At 32.9% G+C, this 18,956-nt stretch overlaps 1 protein-coding gene across 11 annotated transcripts in view; it reads right to left on the bottom strand.

Moving 5' to 3' along the window:
• LOC143229871 (single-stranded DNA-binding protein 3-like) overlaps positions 1-18,956 on the bottom strand; it is a 258,681-nt gene that overhangs the window by 226,059 nt on the left and 13,666 nt on the right. For all 11 annotated transcript variants that reach the window (XR_013016106.1, XR_013016118.1, XR_013016107.1 and 8 more), the window contains one exon: positions 12,646-12,730. Coding sequence is in view for 8 of the 11 variants with exons in the window: in XM_076462733.1 (XP_076318848.1) it covers positions 12,646-12,730 (85 nt within the window). In the remaining 3 variants the exon portion in view is untranslated. The remainder of the gene's footprint in view (positions 1-12,645; positions 12,731-18,956) is intronic.

Genomic DNA, 18,956 nt, shown 5'->3' with positions numbered 1-18,956 from the left:
AAAGTGTTATTTCCTAGTTGCTTATGCCTAAAGTAAATCGAAAAGACCCATTTTTCTCTTCAAACTTTGCTTTTGTGACCTGGGAGCATATAACAAAAACATGATGGGAGACTATATTTGAGTGCTGATACGTGAAAGCGATTTACATTACAGTCGCAAATCTCGAATAACTACTCACTTCTAAACATTTTTGTATAACTTTAGTATAAATACATGTAAATCTTGATTCATATGTTGTTTTATTCAGACCTTATGCAAATGAAAATGTGCAAATTTGCCCGTTCTAACATAGAAAATAGGTTAATTTCTAAATTTCATTATCCAGGTCACAAAAGCAAAGTTTGAATGGAATAATGGCCATTTTCTGTACTTTTACAACATAAGCAATTAAAAAATAACACACACTATCCAGAAACAAAATGTGTGTTACACAGTATTCTGTCTCTTCAAATGAACAAGTCAAAAAAATAATAAATCACTTTAAGGCAGTTTAATATATATATTAAACCAAAGGAGACAAGTGTCCATCAAGGAGTCTACAGTTTCTAACTAGATATCAACAAAAGTTGTTGATTTTTAAAACAAAATATGTTGTACGTCTTCATTATACACGCGTCCTCACTTTTAGATAAGTCTATATGGATGCATTTGTGCCCGTGTGTGATAAACTCAAAATATGGTCGTGTGTGCATGCGCTATATAGATTCGATCGTTGGTTGCGAACTCTGTCAGTGATAAGAAAGAAATAATAAAACGGGCACCTTTCCACGAGGCGACCGCCGCCATCAGCTGCGTGAACCAATTGTTGCTACGACACTCCCTATCGATTCTAGCGCGAGGCACGTGCCACTTGCAGTACGTTCAACGTTAACTGGAAGCAGTCGTTCGTCACACTAAGAGCATTCCAGTCCGCAGTGGCGACCAGAATTCAATCACGTAAAACCTAAAACTATATAACAACAAAAACACGTTCTTCTATTTTTAAAATAGAATCCCCCCACTTGTTTCCTTTGGTTTAATATATATATCAAACCGCCTTAAAGTGATTTATCCAGCTTTTATGTGTACTTGTAATCTCATTTACAGAACACTTCATTCTCATATTAAAAGTTTCAATTTCAAAGGATTTATAAATAAAACTTTTCTCCCACTAACCTGTGTTACATTGAACAACTCTTACGGAGAACAACCAGTGGATAAAATCAATAAATCATAGCTTTGAGGGGGATAAGGGGGGAGCTAAGACAGTTCGATGTCAGAATGTCATTTCGATGACATTCGATACAATAATGCAATTAAGAAAAAAATTAAAGCAATGGCACGAGACATAAGGGGATTAAAAATAACACGTGTAACTTTTTTGTACCATGCATGACGTACATCAAAAGATGTTTAAATAAATCATTATTTTAACTGTGACAAAAATGCAATATATGTTAGAAAATACAGTAGCCTACTAATTAAAATTTCCTTCAAGAAATTTGTCTTTCGTTGCGCCATAACAACATGCAAGTCTGCACTAAAACTTACCTCAACATCTATCGAATATTTATAATGTACACGTTGAACATTTATAACTACATATAATGGCTGATGGTGGGGAGATTCTTTAATAAGTTTTACTAATTTACTTAAAACAATTATGCAGTTTGCGATGTAGAAATGTTCGGTTACACGTGCCGTTTCACTGTTCTCTCAAGTAAAGACTGCCTTAAATTTACCCTTCCAGCGTCAGTTTGAATAACCTGGAGAAGTCGTTGTAGAAAGCTAGAAAAAATCTTTCGACAACCAGGTTTTAAATGTCCAATGTTAAACATCACGAACATGTGACAGTACACTTTTGTTTTTTCATGGTGTAACACAATGGAGGTAAACTACCCTTTAGCTTCTTATTATGTTTAGTTCGTTCGTCTTTTAGGGTTAAGAAACCCTAAACACACTCGTTCAACTGAATGGACTCACCACCAGATCAAGCACACGAGTTCCATGACATTCTTCAAATCTAGACAATGCTACTTGTGGCTTCGTTAGGTAATAGAGAATTTGAAACAGTGAAGAAAAAAAGAAAACGAGTCTGTAACTGACTCCTTTTTTTCGAATTCTAACAAAAACAAACAATTCTTTGAAGATATAAGGCGAGTTTGTAAGAGCGACCGCAGAAAGAAATATCTTAAAACCGCCATGCTCAACAGCAGCTTTCCTGCCCCGAATATTGAAACAGAAATCGATGTCGATCAAACATGTTTAACGTGTCTGTCTGTGCGACATATACTTGAAAAGTACATGAATATCGTTGTGACATATTTTATGCAAATACATTCTGAGAAGCGACACCTGAAGTCACGAAACCGGTAGAAAACAATAATAAACAAACAAGAGTTAAGTATTTTGGTGTTATAGTGTACGAACACGCGCGCGCACCAACACGTCAGCACTCTTAACAAATATTAACTGAAGTTATAGTACTGACAAATCAGTTCTTGAGGTGAAATAAAATAGTTGTTGCGTTCCTTTTTCTATTATTTTATACACTAATCTGTCTTGTCTATATCGGGCTCTACTGAGCCTGGGGGAGTTAGGTCTATCTGACCTCTTTCTACCACCTTGGTACACTGTAAGCGATTAACAATATCAGTTGAAATACCACAAGTTTTCTTATAGCAAAGCCACATCGGGCTATCTGCTGAGCCCACTGAGGGGAATCGAACCCTTGATTTTAGCGTTGTAAATCCGGAGACATACCGCTGTACTAGCGGGGGGCACAAATACCACAAGAGAATCACAGTTTAGTTAGTTCGCACCCTTACGATGACCCCTGCCCTGTCCATGTAGGTCTCTGTCGTTGGGTGATCTGGGAGGGTCAGTCTCACGACCATGATTAATAACCTATTAAATACTACAGATATTACTACTCTCGAATGACGTTTGTGTGATGTATTATTGAGTTTTCTTCACCTCTTCAGGGTCATGTCCTTGAACACGATTCTTAACTGCATCACTTTACACTTACAAACAGTTCATACTGTATTTCGCTCCATTCGATCGTACATGTTAATAAACAATTCTGGATGACGAGAAACCCACTTGAAGTAAAAATGTATCTCAGAACGACTGGTATGTGTACTAACTAACACTTTTATTAATAAAGCAGAGAACAACGTTGCGACCTTCACAGGTCATCTTCAGCAAACAGTTACGTCGCACACGATATAGCTAACAACGCGCATTTTGACATAAATACCACCCTTTAAATCCAACAGCAGTATCTAAATCTAATTAATAACTGAAATACAGCGTAAGTCGTTTTATTCTAATAATGGTAACTGAGTTTCCTGTCAATAATTACAGTAATACTAATATTTTAGTTACCTTCAACACTGCACTTTAAAATTGTCATTTGCAAACGAAATGTATAGGCGTGAGCAATAGAATAGGCCTACTTCAGAACAACAATGGTTTACGTGTGGGATGACACGTTTTCTTTAATGTTGGAAGCCTTTCCAAGAGTGTGTTCAGAATTGTGGATGAATACATTTATTTTCTGACGGAGAAATACTGCATATTTTCCTGGTAATTTTTGTAAAATAGTCGCGAATACCTGTAACTATGATGACTAAAGATTTTTTTTTTATTAGGCCTGGCGTTTAAAACGTCCCAGGAGAATAGAACAGACACGCGCTTTCTTGTGTAACTTTCGCAGTTAATCGTTTGACATCAACACGGTGTAGTCCAAAAATCTAACAGTGATCGCTAACGCACGGCGAGAGTTATCGAAACCATTTTGTCCATCACCATGGTGCGCATGATGTTTGTTATGATGCACGACCAGCAGACAGGCACTCGAAATCAACACAAGGTACACATGTATTGAGTACTTCTCTAAGTGATATGGTGTGGTATTCTAATTGAATAATTCGCCAATGGTGTGTTTCTTAAAACTCTAATTTCTTAAACATACGTTGTCAAATTATTCGCTCTTCTTAAAAGACCACACGGCATTAAACAAACTTGCACGCAACTCAACTACTTTCAACCAATGACATTAAAGGATTTAACTGGTAACAAGACAGTGTTATGGTCTACTTCGTTTATACGTTGTCACAGATATTTTATAAAATATATTGTAGGCAACAGCAAAAGCATTTGTTGTGATAATTAAAAACATTTGGAACACGCAATTTAATACAATCACGTGCCAAAACTGTACCCATCCCATAATAGTTTGTGCGTGTCTTTATGTGTGTACCTTAAGGAAGACTTAACTGAAGAACTTGTTTGTTTGGTTAATTTTAAAAGTCTCACAAAACAAAAAAGAAAACATTATTCATACTTCGTGTTCCGTTGTATACACATAGTAGTAATAAATGCATTTTATTATCCAACTTATAAAGGGTTTTAAGTAAAATATAAAATCTACAGAAAAGCTGTTCGGACCTAAAAGATTTGGTTTGTTTTGAATTTCGCGTAAAGCTACACGAGGGCTATCTGCGCTAGCTTCCATAATTTAGCAGTGTAAGAGTAGAGAGGAGGCTGCTAGTCGTCATCACCACCCACCGCCAACTCTTGGGCTACTCTTTTACTAACGAATAGTGGGGATTGACCGTAACTTTATAACGCCCCCACGGCTGAAAGGGCGAGTATATTTGGTGTGACGGGAATTCGAATCCTCGACCCTCGGATTACGAGTCGAGTGCCTTAACCTCCTGGCCATATCAGGCCTAAATCTAAAAAATATGACCAAATGAGACTCGTACGAACAACTTATTGTTCATTACTGGATCTCTCTTTCTCTCACACACACACACACACACACACACAACTTAATTCAATTTCAGGCGAAACCATGATAACCAACCGCTGTACCCTAATTTACGAAATCAGATTGAATGACATTTCTATTACATAAAGCTAGCAGATATCAGTTGAAATAAATCAACGGTAATTTTCCTAAAAACTGTGATGGATAAATATATAATATACAGTCAATCCAATCCCCTTAATTATAGTGTATACGCAATATGATTGTCTAAGTAGGTCGTTTAAACCCGTATTTTACAGTTTCATGTGTTATTTTAATATGGAATATTGCACTGCACATGTTTTTAATCATATGACATTGACTGTAATGTATTGTCAGGAAAAATGTTTTGATTTCGATATAACAAGTACATCCAGCACAACAGATGGCTTAGGTTCTCTAAGTAGCCATGGTAAGTGTTCTAGAGGAATCCTCCGTTCCTTATCATTTTACTGAGCGCAGGAAAAGACAGTTATCGAAGTGAGCGCTTTTTCACAGTTATCATTTCTGTAAGACCTGTCTAAGAAAATGCATTTAACTCAATGCAAACTAATTTACTGTACATGGTACTATAAAATCATGTATTATGTAAAACTGAGATGAAACAAACAATAGTTACATAAACTGAACAACAAATACTTAAACAAGTTCATATATTCACGAGTCTTTATTATTTTTATTCCTTCGTACTCCTGCCTTCGAAGTATTTATGTCAGTAATTCAACAAAAGAAACCTCGATTTGTGAACCCCACCCCCAAAAAGGTAAAAAATAATAATCATTTGTGGTTCTTATGTTTTATTCTCAGATTTATAGTTCATGTACGAAGACCGACGGATCGGATGAATGCTGATATGAAATATTAGGAATTGCAAAATAAAATAAAATAAAATAAATTCTGTAACGTACTTCTAAAAACAAGTACTTTGATATATATATATATTAACTGTACAGGAGATACAGAAAGTGACAGAAAAAATTGGCAATTATAGGTTTCGGTTTTGTTTGAATTCCACGCAAAGCTACACGAGGGCTATCTACGCTAGCCGTCCCTAATTTTGCAGTGTAAGACTAGAGGGAAGGCAGCTAGTCATCACCACCTACCGCCAGCTCTTGGGCTACTCTTTTATCAACGAAGAGTGGGATTGACTGTCACATTATAATGCCTCTCCGGCTAAAAGGGAGAGTGCGTTTGGTGTGACGGGGATTCGAACCCGCGATCCTCGGATTACGAGTAGAGTCCCTTAACCACCTGGCCATACCGGGCCGACAAGTATAGGTAGATAGATAAAATGCACCTCGCCTTAGAGGTTAATTACTCTGAGCAATATTCCATCTGAAAACGTACCCTTACGGTGCTACATTTGCTCTGACAAGAAAAAAATGAAATATCTTCCACAATTGTACAATAACGAATCATTAATTTTAAACTGTGGTCTACAAGTGTTCTACAAGTTGATGACTGAATATTAACTTAACGTTATTCTTCTTATGCGAAAACATTTTCTTTCAGATCTCAATGTCATGATTTTATATTAAAGTCTTGATTTCACAACTTTGTAACATATTCATTATGAACGAAGTACGAAGCTCTGACATCTGTAAGTTATTTAATAAAAGTTTGTAAGACTACTGAACAGTGACGTAACTACAAAAGACCCCCCTCCTTGCATGAAAAATAGCTGGCCCTCATACATTCACCACTCTTGTCAGCAGTTCTTGAGTTTTTCAGCCCCTCCATGCTCAGGCACAATTGCTGGGGAAACATTAACGCCACTGTTATAGAAATTATGTTTTAAATAAACAGAGTAATAAATCCAGAAGTTGAGGTTATAAATGTATGGTCATAACAGATTAAAAGAACTATATCTCAGTATATAAACATATGCAAGGTCTCTGTGTTTAGGAGCTTAAAATTACTAATCTGTACGCATTTTTTTTTCTTTTGTTATCGCTCGCTACGTATGAGGAACACTCCTAGTTAGGACCAAAGTTTAAAAGACTCCTTGACCTTCGTTCGCTTCTTTTATTATCGCGGTATCACTTATATTAGGCTTAGCTCATATGTTACGCTAATTATTACGATACTGAACGTCTTCTGCATATATTAGAGGATACACTAGAGGGATTCCTTAACTAAAACTAGATTCTACTTCATACTAATCGTATCATATTAGTTAACATATAACTAAACGTGGTGCAGAGCCATTCAGTGAAGCAGATTCTCATTTTACAAAAATTTATGGCCCTAAACATGTCGATTTTCTTTTATCTAAAATACTGAAACTATAGGCATTTTGTTGTTTCAAAAATACAATTACCCAACTTTAAAATTACCTCTATAGTTCAAAAACAGAACACAAATTTTTGTAATAATAAAATATTGTACAGATTTTCTCATCATAAATCTATGTACGTGTCTGATAGACTTTACGAAACATCCGCTTTCTTTGTATTCCGTAATTAGCTGGTGCAGTAGATTGACAACTAAAACAAATTTGGATTTATGGCTAGTTTAAGGCGAACAACTACAAGCAGTTCATCTGATATACAACATCCATCACTGTGCGGGGTTACCATCCAATTTTTGCCTATGCCACAGGTTCCCAAACATTTTAGCTGGAAGCTATCCCCAAAGAACTCGGGCACCCTTGGTCTGGTTCCCTGGCCCATACACTTAGTAGAGCCAGGTAGCCACTAACTTATGCGAATTCGCCCTAAATCGTATTGCGCATGTCAGCGACTAGTATACAGACAAAATAGCGGATCGTTATACGTGTGATGAGAATTAATCGTACGATACGTAGAGAAATCATAAAAGAAATAGTGTATACTGACTGTACAGTGTACTTGTTCCAAACGAGAAATTTAACAGGAAGGAACAAGACCGATAATAACATTTCCGAATTAATCTAGAAATATGGAGACGTGTTACAATCACGAATCCGACATTTGTAAAACAGTGTAAAATGCTGAAAATTCACTACATTAGTTCAGAATTTACGAAATAAAGACAGACTTTAAAAATGAACCGATGTTTAAATATCACGAAGATTACCGAAGACGATGTCAACTGACCAATTAAGTCTGAGAAACAGCTAGCAGTTACTAAACGTTGTTGGCGACAAAGCTACAAAACCGAACCACGATAAGCCTAGCCGGGATTTCACATAATCATCACATACATGCATTTCAAATAATAACCACTCCGACATACCTTACTCACAATTTCGTTTTCGAAAAGAAAAAAAACTGAAACATAAGCAATATTGTTTCGTCATATTTATTACAATAAATACAGTTATTTCAGGCAATATTGTTTTGTACGATATCGGAAAACTTTTAAAAGATAACACTTCTAAATGTGCCAACATTAACTTCACATGTGAACAGGAAGAAAGCAATCAAACATCATTTATTAATTCTCCTGAGACCGTCCGAGTGCAAAATTTACGAGTTTAGTATGGCGTTATAGAAGCAAGGGTCAACATAGGGGATCTTTGGTCGTAGCCGTTGTCATATTTGTCAGCTCCAAAAATCAGAGAGCAAATTGTCAATTATAGTTCAGTAATCAGTGATATCGAGAAACTCACTTGTTGAGAAATGTATATGCAAAAACGGCTCGTTTGGGTTGAGAAAATATTTTACCAAGCGTGGGGCGCACGTGTACCCAATTCGATTTTATTATTCATAAGGATCTCTACCAGTCTACCCTCCAAATAATATTATTTACCCTCCAAAATAAAATAAAATTAGGCAGGGTTAAAGCAGGTTAATCTATGAAACATTGAGTGTGGTCAACTACATCAATCCAATTGGTTTAACCTCGTAAGTTTAAAACTGTTACTAGGTCTCAATCAGTCTACGGATGTTGAATCTATAAGCTAAAGGTTTGTATACTTAATAATAAGAAATAAAAAAATCAGAACCATTCTGTAAGACGTTATGCTGAGACTAAAAAATATCCACGTGAGTTTTTTTTGAAGAAAAGGAACTTGTTTTGAGTTTCGCGCAAAGCTACATGATGGCCATCTGCACTAGCCGTCCCTAATTTAGCAGTGTAAAGCTAGTTGAAAAGCAGCTAGTCATCAACACCCACTGCCAATTCTTCGGCTACTCTTTCACCAACGAATAGTGGGACTAACCGTTACTTTATAATGCCTCCACGGCTGAAAGGGCGAGCATGTTTGGTGTGAGGGATATTTAAACTCGCGACCCTCACACGTTGCGAATGGAGTGCTATACAAGTAAGGTCACGAAACAAGGCTTCAACTCGAGTTCACAGCAAAAACTCCCAACACCCATATTCCTTGGCTACCCTTCATACATAATTTAAGAAACTAATGCAACGTTCATTTTGTAAACTTCTTAACAGATCACAATGATGTAAGAACAAATTGAGGGTTGAAAAAGATGAGAAAAAGGGTACATGCTGATAAGATAAATTACAAATTTTGTTAAACTTCAAAAAAATGAAACAATATCATAAGCCCACTTTTAAAAAAAAAGACTCCAACCTACATTTAGGCCTAGTTAAAATTAAGCTTTATCAGAAAGGGTAGAAGGTCTCACTTGAAATTAAGAAAGAAATAACAAAGTTAAAAAAACAATAAAGAAGCCTATATATTCTTGTCTGAGAAATAATTTCATAAACATCTAAGATAGCTGTTGTCAACTAATTGTATCTTGGTTTGTAGCAATTTCTCTGCATGTTACAAACTACCAATACATGTGGAAAAATATTTAAAAAGAGGAAAAGATAGATTTTTTTCTAATACATTCTTACAAGCGTGTCTTTAAGATCATGGACACAATTTCAACAACTGATCAACCCTAGTAAGTTCAGGAACCCAGCTGTTTATTTAGGTTTAATATGTTATTATAAAATAAATCACATGGATAGATCCAACATTTCTTAGCAACATCTCACATGATCTATCCAATTCATCCACAAATATTACAAAATAATAACAACCTTAATAACTTTACTGATTTAGTTTAAACCCTCATGAACATTTCAGGTAAATACTAATTTTATTTACCTTTTGATATGTTAAATTCTTTCATTCTAGTACAAGTCACAATGCATATAAAATAATTAACCACAGGCATCTTTCTCCTTTTGGCTTAATTACTAGAAATACATACAAACGTGCTCTTTTACTTTCACAACGTTAAACCACAATCTTATTTATTACCAATTGACATACATTTATACATCCCAGAGAATTCTTGGCAAGGAAGAACATCAACCCAAAGACACAATCTCATTTTCTAGCCAATTCTTGATTGTTTGTTTGTTGTTTTTACAAGTAAAAAGCCCAGAAAACTTTTCTAAATTTAGATTTTCCAGTTTAGAACATCTTTTTATGCATTCAGTTTTATAAAAGTTTTTTATAGCAGTTTATTGTTTCAAATTCAACCACCTACAGATGAAATTTACCAATTCAACTTTATTCTACACTATATGTATAGATGTAAGCTAACAGTACTAAGAAAGTCTTTACAAAATAAACTTGGAGTTTTAGACACTCTTTATAAATATTTTGACCAATTTCTCTACTATGAAAAACTAACTACCAATGATCATTGTTGAGACTTAAAATACGATATCTTGAAAGGTATTTTCTTGGATGACTACTTCTTGTAAATAAAACAAATGTATTTATTATTCAATTTTATAACTTCCATGACAATACAATGGAAGCACTTTCACCTTTAAAAATATTTAGTGTTCATCTACCTGGCACCATGCAATGACAATCACCTCAAAAATCTTTTTGTTTTACAATTCTACAATTTCTTTTTTCAACTTTACATTAAATGAGCAAAGCTTTCTTTTTAATATTATGTTGCATGAACCATCAACTACAAAGATAAAAACAAACTATTTATATGAGCAATGGTTTTAGAACATTATTTGCTTTTAAATAATCATGAGGAATTATATTATGTGTAATGCTACACGGAGTGCCACAAAAGTTTTGCAGGTGTTTCAAACACATTACAAACAAGGAAAAAAAACGTCTAGAAATGGAACACATCTACCACATGAAATTTTTGCTGTCACTCCATTCTATGGATCATTTCAAATGTTGTTGTGGAATAAAGTTCTGCAAATATTCCCAGAAAGAAGAAACCCCTAAAATCACACACAATTTCTTTTACCAGCTCCAATTATTTTCCAAATAATCCACAACTGCCAATTTCTGGCAAGAGTATATCTAAAACAAACCTACTCTTAGCACCCCTTACTGTCCTCATTGTTACACCAGGTAGTGAAGGGTTAGGGGATTTCACCTCATTAAAAAGGTTTTCTCTGGCCAGAAATATGATTTCTCCAATTAGAAAAAAACAATTACCCTTAAAGGCCATCCAAGTACAGTATTCCACGTGAGAATCCAACTAATTAATGAACATGACTGTTAAATTCTGAATTCCAATGACAATATTCAAGTAAACATTCAAGAGATAATGGACTCCCATTATAAATATTGTGCCATACATTTCACGATTCAAAAAAATGAGTTATTTCTAGACAGAAAATTTAAATATAACGCTTAATTTTGAACATGGACAAAGAAAGAGAAGTGTTATACAGGTTAAGTCGTCCCTCACAATTCTCACTTTTAAGTAACCAATACTTTTCAACCTTAATACCATGTACTACAAATCATAACTTTACCAATGTTTACTCTACTTTTATATACTTCGAAATGAATAATGCAAGTTCACGACTATTGTGCAAGATCAAAAGTGATTGTGTAAAAACAACAAACTTTACTTTTTGTATCATTAACATGCGTCCCTCTGTGCATTCTCATTTCGTTGGATATTCAACTAAATTTTATTCATATAGTATCAAACTTCACAGCAATTAAGAACTGAAGGTATGACCAGTGTAAAAACACGAGGAAAGTGGAAAGCTGAATTTTAAGTACACAATCAGATTTTAATAATGGCAATTTATTTTCAAAAACCTCACTTCCATGAACAAATAGTAACCATACAAAAATTTTTTTTATTAGAAACAGTCAAGAAGGTAACACAAATTTGAAATAAAGATCTAAATATTTGATGGAAAATTATAAATAGCAAATTCTATGAAATCTAACAAGAGCATTAAACATTTTTAAATTATATTAAAAATTAAAATAAATTCACTACTGCAAAACTACGAGTTTGTATTTAAAAAAAACAAAACAGTTTACATGTTTATCAAGCAACTTAAACAACTGCCTCAATTGTCATGTCTATTTCCACAACAGCATGATTCTAAGTAAACTTATGTTCTTGTCATAATACCCAAGTGTAAAAATCTAACAAACATGTTTGCTCATTTCGTAATTACAAAAATAAGGAAAGGAGTTTCTGAGATAACAAAATATAGCAAAAAGTTAAAAATCAGTTATTCATGTGGAATGGGTCCCTTTTGAGAACAGGGCAACTCTACTTCATAAAATAAGAGATAACATACCCTAATTAACTTTTAAAGTAAAATAATGCTTATTTGTAATTGTCTTAATTAGTTATGTATCAAACATATATTTATTAAAATGAATATCAAGCTAAATAACAGGATCTGGATCCCCAACAGTAATTTTAGGGTCATATTCCAGTATCTTTTACTTTACCAGCTTATTGGAACACTAATTGAGGATGATTTAATCATACTAAAAACAAACATTTCTTGTACCATAACTTTAAATAAACAAAAGTATAGATAGTCCAATTATTAGTTAAAGAATTATCACTTATTTCTTAACATAAATGTTTGTGTTGTTTTGATGCTTAGGAACACAATATAACCATCAGTATATAATGAAATCATGATTATATTCTACTTACATAATCATGAAATGCTTTGGCTTCACTAGAATGTTCACAGGTGTCTCTCCTCTCTGGGGCTGCACAGTATAAATCCCAGAATACACTAGAAAAAAACAAGTATATTATGTGTTGAAATTTAATGATATTATTTTCTGTTTATTAAAAATATTTATTTTAACTAAGCCTTCTATACTTCAGCAACGATTTGTGCTGTCAGAAATAAAGAAAAAAAAATAAGTTTTTTTTTTAAAAATCAGATACAAGTATGAAGTTAGTTACGGGAGAGAAAAAACTATTTTATATTTTATAGGTTGTAACTTCTGTTTTAAAGTAACAAGATACACCACTGAACAGTTTGCATTACACTATAAAACTACTTAAACTGTACAGTTTAAAAACCTTTTACTTTGGCTGCCTTTACGTAAAACAAAACAAAAGTCAATATAACATGGTTTTAAAACTATTTCTTTACTACATAATACTAAGAATATTATTTAAAAACCTTTTTTAATTTTAATGTGATTTACTTTATCAGTAATATTGCCATTGTAAAACTGAAGTTCTACCTAGTAATTTCAGTTGTCAAGGAAATATTAGCTTATCTAGATAATGTACATGTATCAAAATTATGGTTTATAACATTCACAGAAAGGGTGTCAACATGGTAAATTAATATGATTTACTTATTATAACTTTTAAATTACTTTGATTAGTCTATGTTTACAAACAGTTTTCTAATTAGTTATAAACCTTAATAACTAACTTGGATGTAAAATTACACTATGTAACAAAATGTTTACTTTTTCTTGTTCCTGGACAGAAAGTGTTATTTCCCAATTGCTTATGCCTAAAGTAAATGGAAAAGACTTACTTTTCTCTTCAAACTTTGCTTTTGTGGCCTTGGAGCATATAACGAAAACATGATAGGATTTTATTTGAGGGGCTGATACATGAAAGTGATTTACATTACAGTCGCAAATCTCGAAAAAACTACTCACTTCTAAACATTTTTGTGTAACTTTAGTATAAATACATGTAAATTTTGATTCATATGTTGTTTTATTCAGACCTTATGTAAACAAAAATGTGCAAATTTGTCCGATTTTACATGGAAAATAGCTTAATTTCTAAATTTCATAATCCAAGTCATAAAAGCCAAGTTTGAAGTGAATAATGGCCATTTTCTGTACTTTTAGAACATAAGCAATTAAGAAATAACATACTATTCAGGAATAAAATTTGTGTTACATAGTGTTATATATATTTCTTTGTCTAGTGCACTACTCATCATGAATGGTTTTGTTTTCCATTAGAAATGTATTATAACATCACAAATTACTGTAATTACTTTATGACAAAAAGAATCATCCATTAACCCTAAGAATGATTGTAACTTCCCACACTAACAGCAGGTATTTTAAAAGCATTATTTCAGCCTTTCCTCCCAAGAAAAAAGTGGTAAGATAAGAGACACCTGCTCCAGAACAAATGTCATTTTGTTATGTTAGTATTTAACAGATTTGCCCTTTACAATATATAAAGCAGAAATATAGTTACACATTGAATTTATGAAACTTGAAACTTTGTTCTGTGGGACTGCATCTCACTCCTGGTAAAAGAACACAGATGAAAGTTCTAAAAATTTGTTATTTAGCATACTTCACAAAAGGAATAACCAATAATGGACTACTTATAATCAACAGGGTTCAATTCTATCAATTAGCCTAACTACAAACAAGTAGTAATGTTTTAAGCTTCAAACTATCATTTTTAACTCAAGCTTAGCAACCAGAAGCTTCATCTTGCAAGAAAATGCTGCCTCGTCTGGAAAGCTGATCATTGGAGTTGGCAAACATGTCTTTCTCGATAAATGCAAGGTACTGAACAATAGCAACTGTCCCTCATTATAATACCAATAAAAATCACAGAGAGGATATTGGCTAAATCCAGGTACATCCACTGCCCTAAATCTGAACTTATAAGAACACTGTTCCAAAAACTAGTAAAATTTGGAAAGCATCTGAGATGCCCATTGCTGTCAATGTACAATTCTTCCTGGAACGTGCAGTAGTTATCACCAAGCTACTCCTCCATTGTACCTAGTGCTATAAAAATTACTTCTGATGCTAACAGGTGCACATGTATGTCCTACAATAGCAGTAGCCATTTAACCCATACACTGCAGCCATCATCAGCTGTTACCCACAACACTCCTGCTGTTTAATGCAGAACATTCTCCGCATTTCTTTTTACAACAGAAAGAACCCATTCTGTGGGTTTTGGATATCTGAGCAAAACAAAACTGTTGTTTGCTAAAGTGAGTTGAAATGAACCAGAACCACATTCACTGCAGACATCAGAACTGCAATTTCTCACCAATTATGACTATATGACATCAAAGTACACTTTCTCTAATTTCCAAGATCCTTTTGTTTGACAGGGTTTATCTCTTCCAAGGCAGCATCACTTTATATCATTTCTCCATTTTTTCTTTTTGGAACATATCAAGATTCTCTTTCAAATTTTCCTTTGGTAGAATTTTTCAGGATAAGACTTCCAAAATATTCAAAAAATTTCTGTTTGTATAACAAATAGCAAGAGATAATTCAATTAATGTTCAAAAAATGTTTCACCCCTCCTTCATTTTTATGACAGCTTTAGTTTTATTGTGCTTTACAATGATAAAGCATTTATAAATCATAGTGTGTGTTATGGGATTATTTTTGTAAGTAATATTTTCAAACAACTGTGTCTGAATTAAAGCATCAAATATTTTAAAACTAACCAGAAGAAGCATTTTTTCTTCCCCCCCCATCTAATTTAGTTTAAACCTTAGGTTAATTGTAAAACATTTGACAGTGCATGTACATTAATGCTGTGAAACCCTTCTTTTTAAACATTTTTAATACAAAAAATGTTAACTTTTTTATTCACATTTTCCCTTTAAATACATGAGATACTGATAGTTACTTATGGTATTAAACAACAAGTTATACAGAAATTGAGTTCTGCGTAACATGTGGAGCTAGATGTACATACTACATTTCCAGATCAAATATTCACAATGCACAAGTTCAGTCTTCCAATACAATTTAAAATTAATCTAGACAAGTCCACCATGATATCAACAAACTTGTTAGACATATAACAGAAGCAGACAAGAGAACCAGAAAAGTATCTTAGCACCAGTTGCTTATTTTAAAACAGTAAGAAAAGCCATTACAAGCTAGGGCTCTTTCCAACTCTATTTTAAGAATCATTTTAACTTTTGCTTCAAAAAGCTGGCTTCATATTATCAATGTTAATGTTACAATCTCTAGTTACATTTTAACTATATATATATATTCAAATTACAACCCTCAACTCAAACAACTGTTTTCTGTATAATCAAACAGTGATCAATGCCCAAACTCATTTCACTGTTGTTTTTTTACTTCAAAATAAAGTACAAATTTACAGGAAAATGAAATAAGAAAAACACGTTCACTTGAAACTGATGTTCTATACCCTATAAATTATACTTTGTGGTGCATTCACTAAGCTTCACAAAATTTGTTATTTGGCAATCCGAAACATACCATACACAGTAAAAACAATACACTAAAAAACAGCTGTATGGGGAAAATGACATTCTCAATGAGTTACCAAAAACAACTATAATGATATAGAACTATAATGGTATCTAATGACATTAATTATTCTGTTTCTATCATTCAACCAGTTCATCTATTTTTTTATTTATGTATTAAAGTCAGAAACTTTGTTTTGGTATTATTTGTAAATTTTAACAAGGGAAATATATTCTGTGTTTTAAAATAATAAATAAAGTTTGAGTTGAAAGATGCAGTTTTATTTATTTACAAGTAACTAACATCAGTAATCTATTACACTATTATTTTATATGGGAAAGTATTGTTTTTTAGTTACTAAAATTTACTAAGTAATAACAACTTATTTATAATAAGGCATATAAAAATAACATTTCCATTACATGAATCAAAATAATATCTAGCTTTTGAGTGATTCTGTTTCAAACCCACTCCAATAAAGTAACACTAAATCTTACCGTGCCTGCATAGTTCACAGAAATATCAGGTGTCAGTTACAAAGTACTTTAAATATTAACTAAATCAGTTCAAATAACTAAACAACACTAATCAACATACTCTGAAGATGGTTAATATTACAATTCAATAATCTAAACCATTGGGAGCACATTTCTTATGAAATTACATGAATGAAGGAACAGTTTACCTCCAATTCACAAAAGTTATTTTAACTACAGGCAAAGATACATCCCTTGATCTGGTAAAACAACTTATATAAAGAACATAACATAAAAATCACTAATATACTGTACAAAACAATTTAAAACTGTAAAAGTTTGCCAGTAAAGTTTTGTGGCACAGAACACAAGATAGGAATACAAATTTTTACTTCTGATTAACCAGAAAGAAAAAAACAAACTTTTATGACAGTACAATGTTATTTTTGGTAACAAACAATATTGCTATGTACCACACTTTATGTGAAGAAAATACCCATGGTAAGCGAAATTTTTCATATACATTTAGAACACGTTAAAAAATTATCACAACTTCTATTTGTTACTTAGTGTTTAACCTCATCTGTGTATTTAAATTTTATCTTTCCAATCATATTTAACAGTTTACAGATAAAATCTCTAACATATACCTACATACACAAAAAACGAAATATATCTCACTCTGACAGTGTAAAAACAAAACTGAAACTTAAAGCATCTAACTAAGCTAAAAATCAATTGACAACGAAAAAAATAAAACCAGAGTACTAAAACGCAAGGTGCAAGTTGAAAAACCTTGAACAAATATTTTTAGTTAAGTGGAAAATACTGTACGTTATAATTTTGGTTTATAATAATAGTATTACAGACTACACATTAATTCAATTACATAAACAGTTTTAAAGTCAGTGTAATTTTTTATTATTATTTTTATGGTGGTAATGCGAAATATACTACATCGGAACTTAAGAAATTATTGCTTTCAAAAAATAACCTTTAAGATATCTACTGGTGTCATTTTTAATGATACTTCAGCATATTCACAATTTTCTTGATAAAACAAAATATTTTTTTTATTTTTTCCTCTCCGTATGAGCAAATTAATTGTATTAAAAACAATAATTCAGAGTAATTAATTTATAACATAATTTGTCAACTAATTAATAATGATTAACTAATACGATTAACTTCTTTTTTTTTTTACTAACACGTATGTTTTTCGATCTTTTAAACTTAAGTAACTTGAAACATTCGTAACAGTTATATTGTGTTTTTACTGTTCGCGAAGAATTGACGCTGTTAAGTACGTCAACAGTAGCCCTCCCATATAATGTGGCAACAGGCAGCTGTACACAAGAGACAAAGCAACCACAATGGCACACCGAGGTCAGACCAAGCCAAGAAAAGGTAACGACTGCGAACAGCAGCTGGGCCACACCGTCCCAGCCCCAGCTAGAAGCTGCGCACGGGCACGCGGCCAACAGAGCGAGGCTAGAATATCCAGTTCAGCGATGACTTCAGCCAGGGAATCCAGATGAAAAGCAAGTGTACCGGTAGTTTAAAGGGAGGGGGCCACGAAACAGGAGCGATACTTCCTCCATCTTTTATGAGGTTTGACTAGAATTCAGGAAAACGTGGCAAAGATAATTTCAGCTATACTTTTAAGAATTATCACGTTACGTATTTGAATACAGAAATAGCTGTATTTGTACTTCAATTATGGAATAAACTTGACTCGTTTGGGATGTTGAATGAGAAATAAATGGACAAACAAATCAGGAATATGGTGTTAATATTATCACGGTAATAACAGGCTACACTATGTGCTTATTTGTTGTCAACACATAGGTACACAATGTACAATAAACTGTTTCTCGAGTTTCAGGTTTTATAATTGGACATATTTTTAAGACGGCTGAGATAATAACAAAATACGTACTAGTGAATATGTAAATATAACCGTGCAACTTTTACTTACTATGTTCTGCATTTGATTTGATACTAAAACAATGTTTCGGACTGCGTACACAATAATGAGAAACCCAGCAGCGGGTCCTGTATTTCGTTAAGACAATGAAGTACATAAAAAGGAAGAGATAACATGTTGAATACAATTTATCGATTCAAAAAATGTATTCTTTTATTACCCGTAAGTTTAATAAACTTACTTTTGAATACCATATTTTTCTATGTATTCTTATTAATTTTTATATAAGTAATGCGAAGGACGATTTCGTAGTTAAAATAGAAAACGGTTTGTGTTTTAAAATGAGCAAGAATCTTC

This window comes from Tachypleus tridentatus, chromosome 1, assembly GCF_004210375.1.
Source record: "Tachypleus tridentatus isolate NWPU-2018 chromosome 1, ASM421037v1, whole genome shotgun sequence".
NCBI lineage: Eukaryota > Metazoa > Arthropoda > Merostomata > Xiphosura > Limulidae > Tachypleus > Tachypleus tridentatus.
The sequence above is the reverse complement of the archived record's forward strand: the minus strand, read 5'-3'. Positions and strand labels throughout refer to the sequence as shown.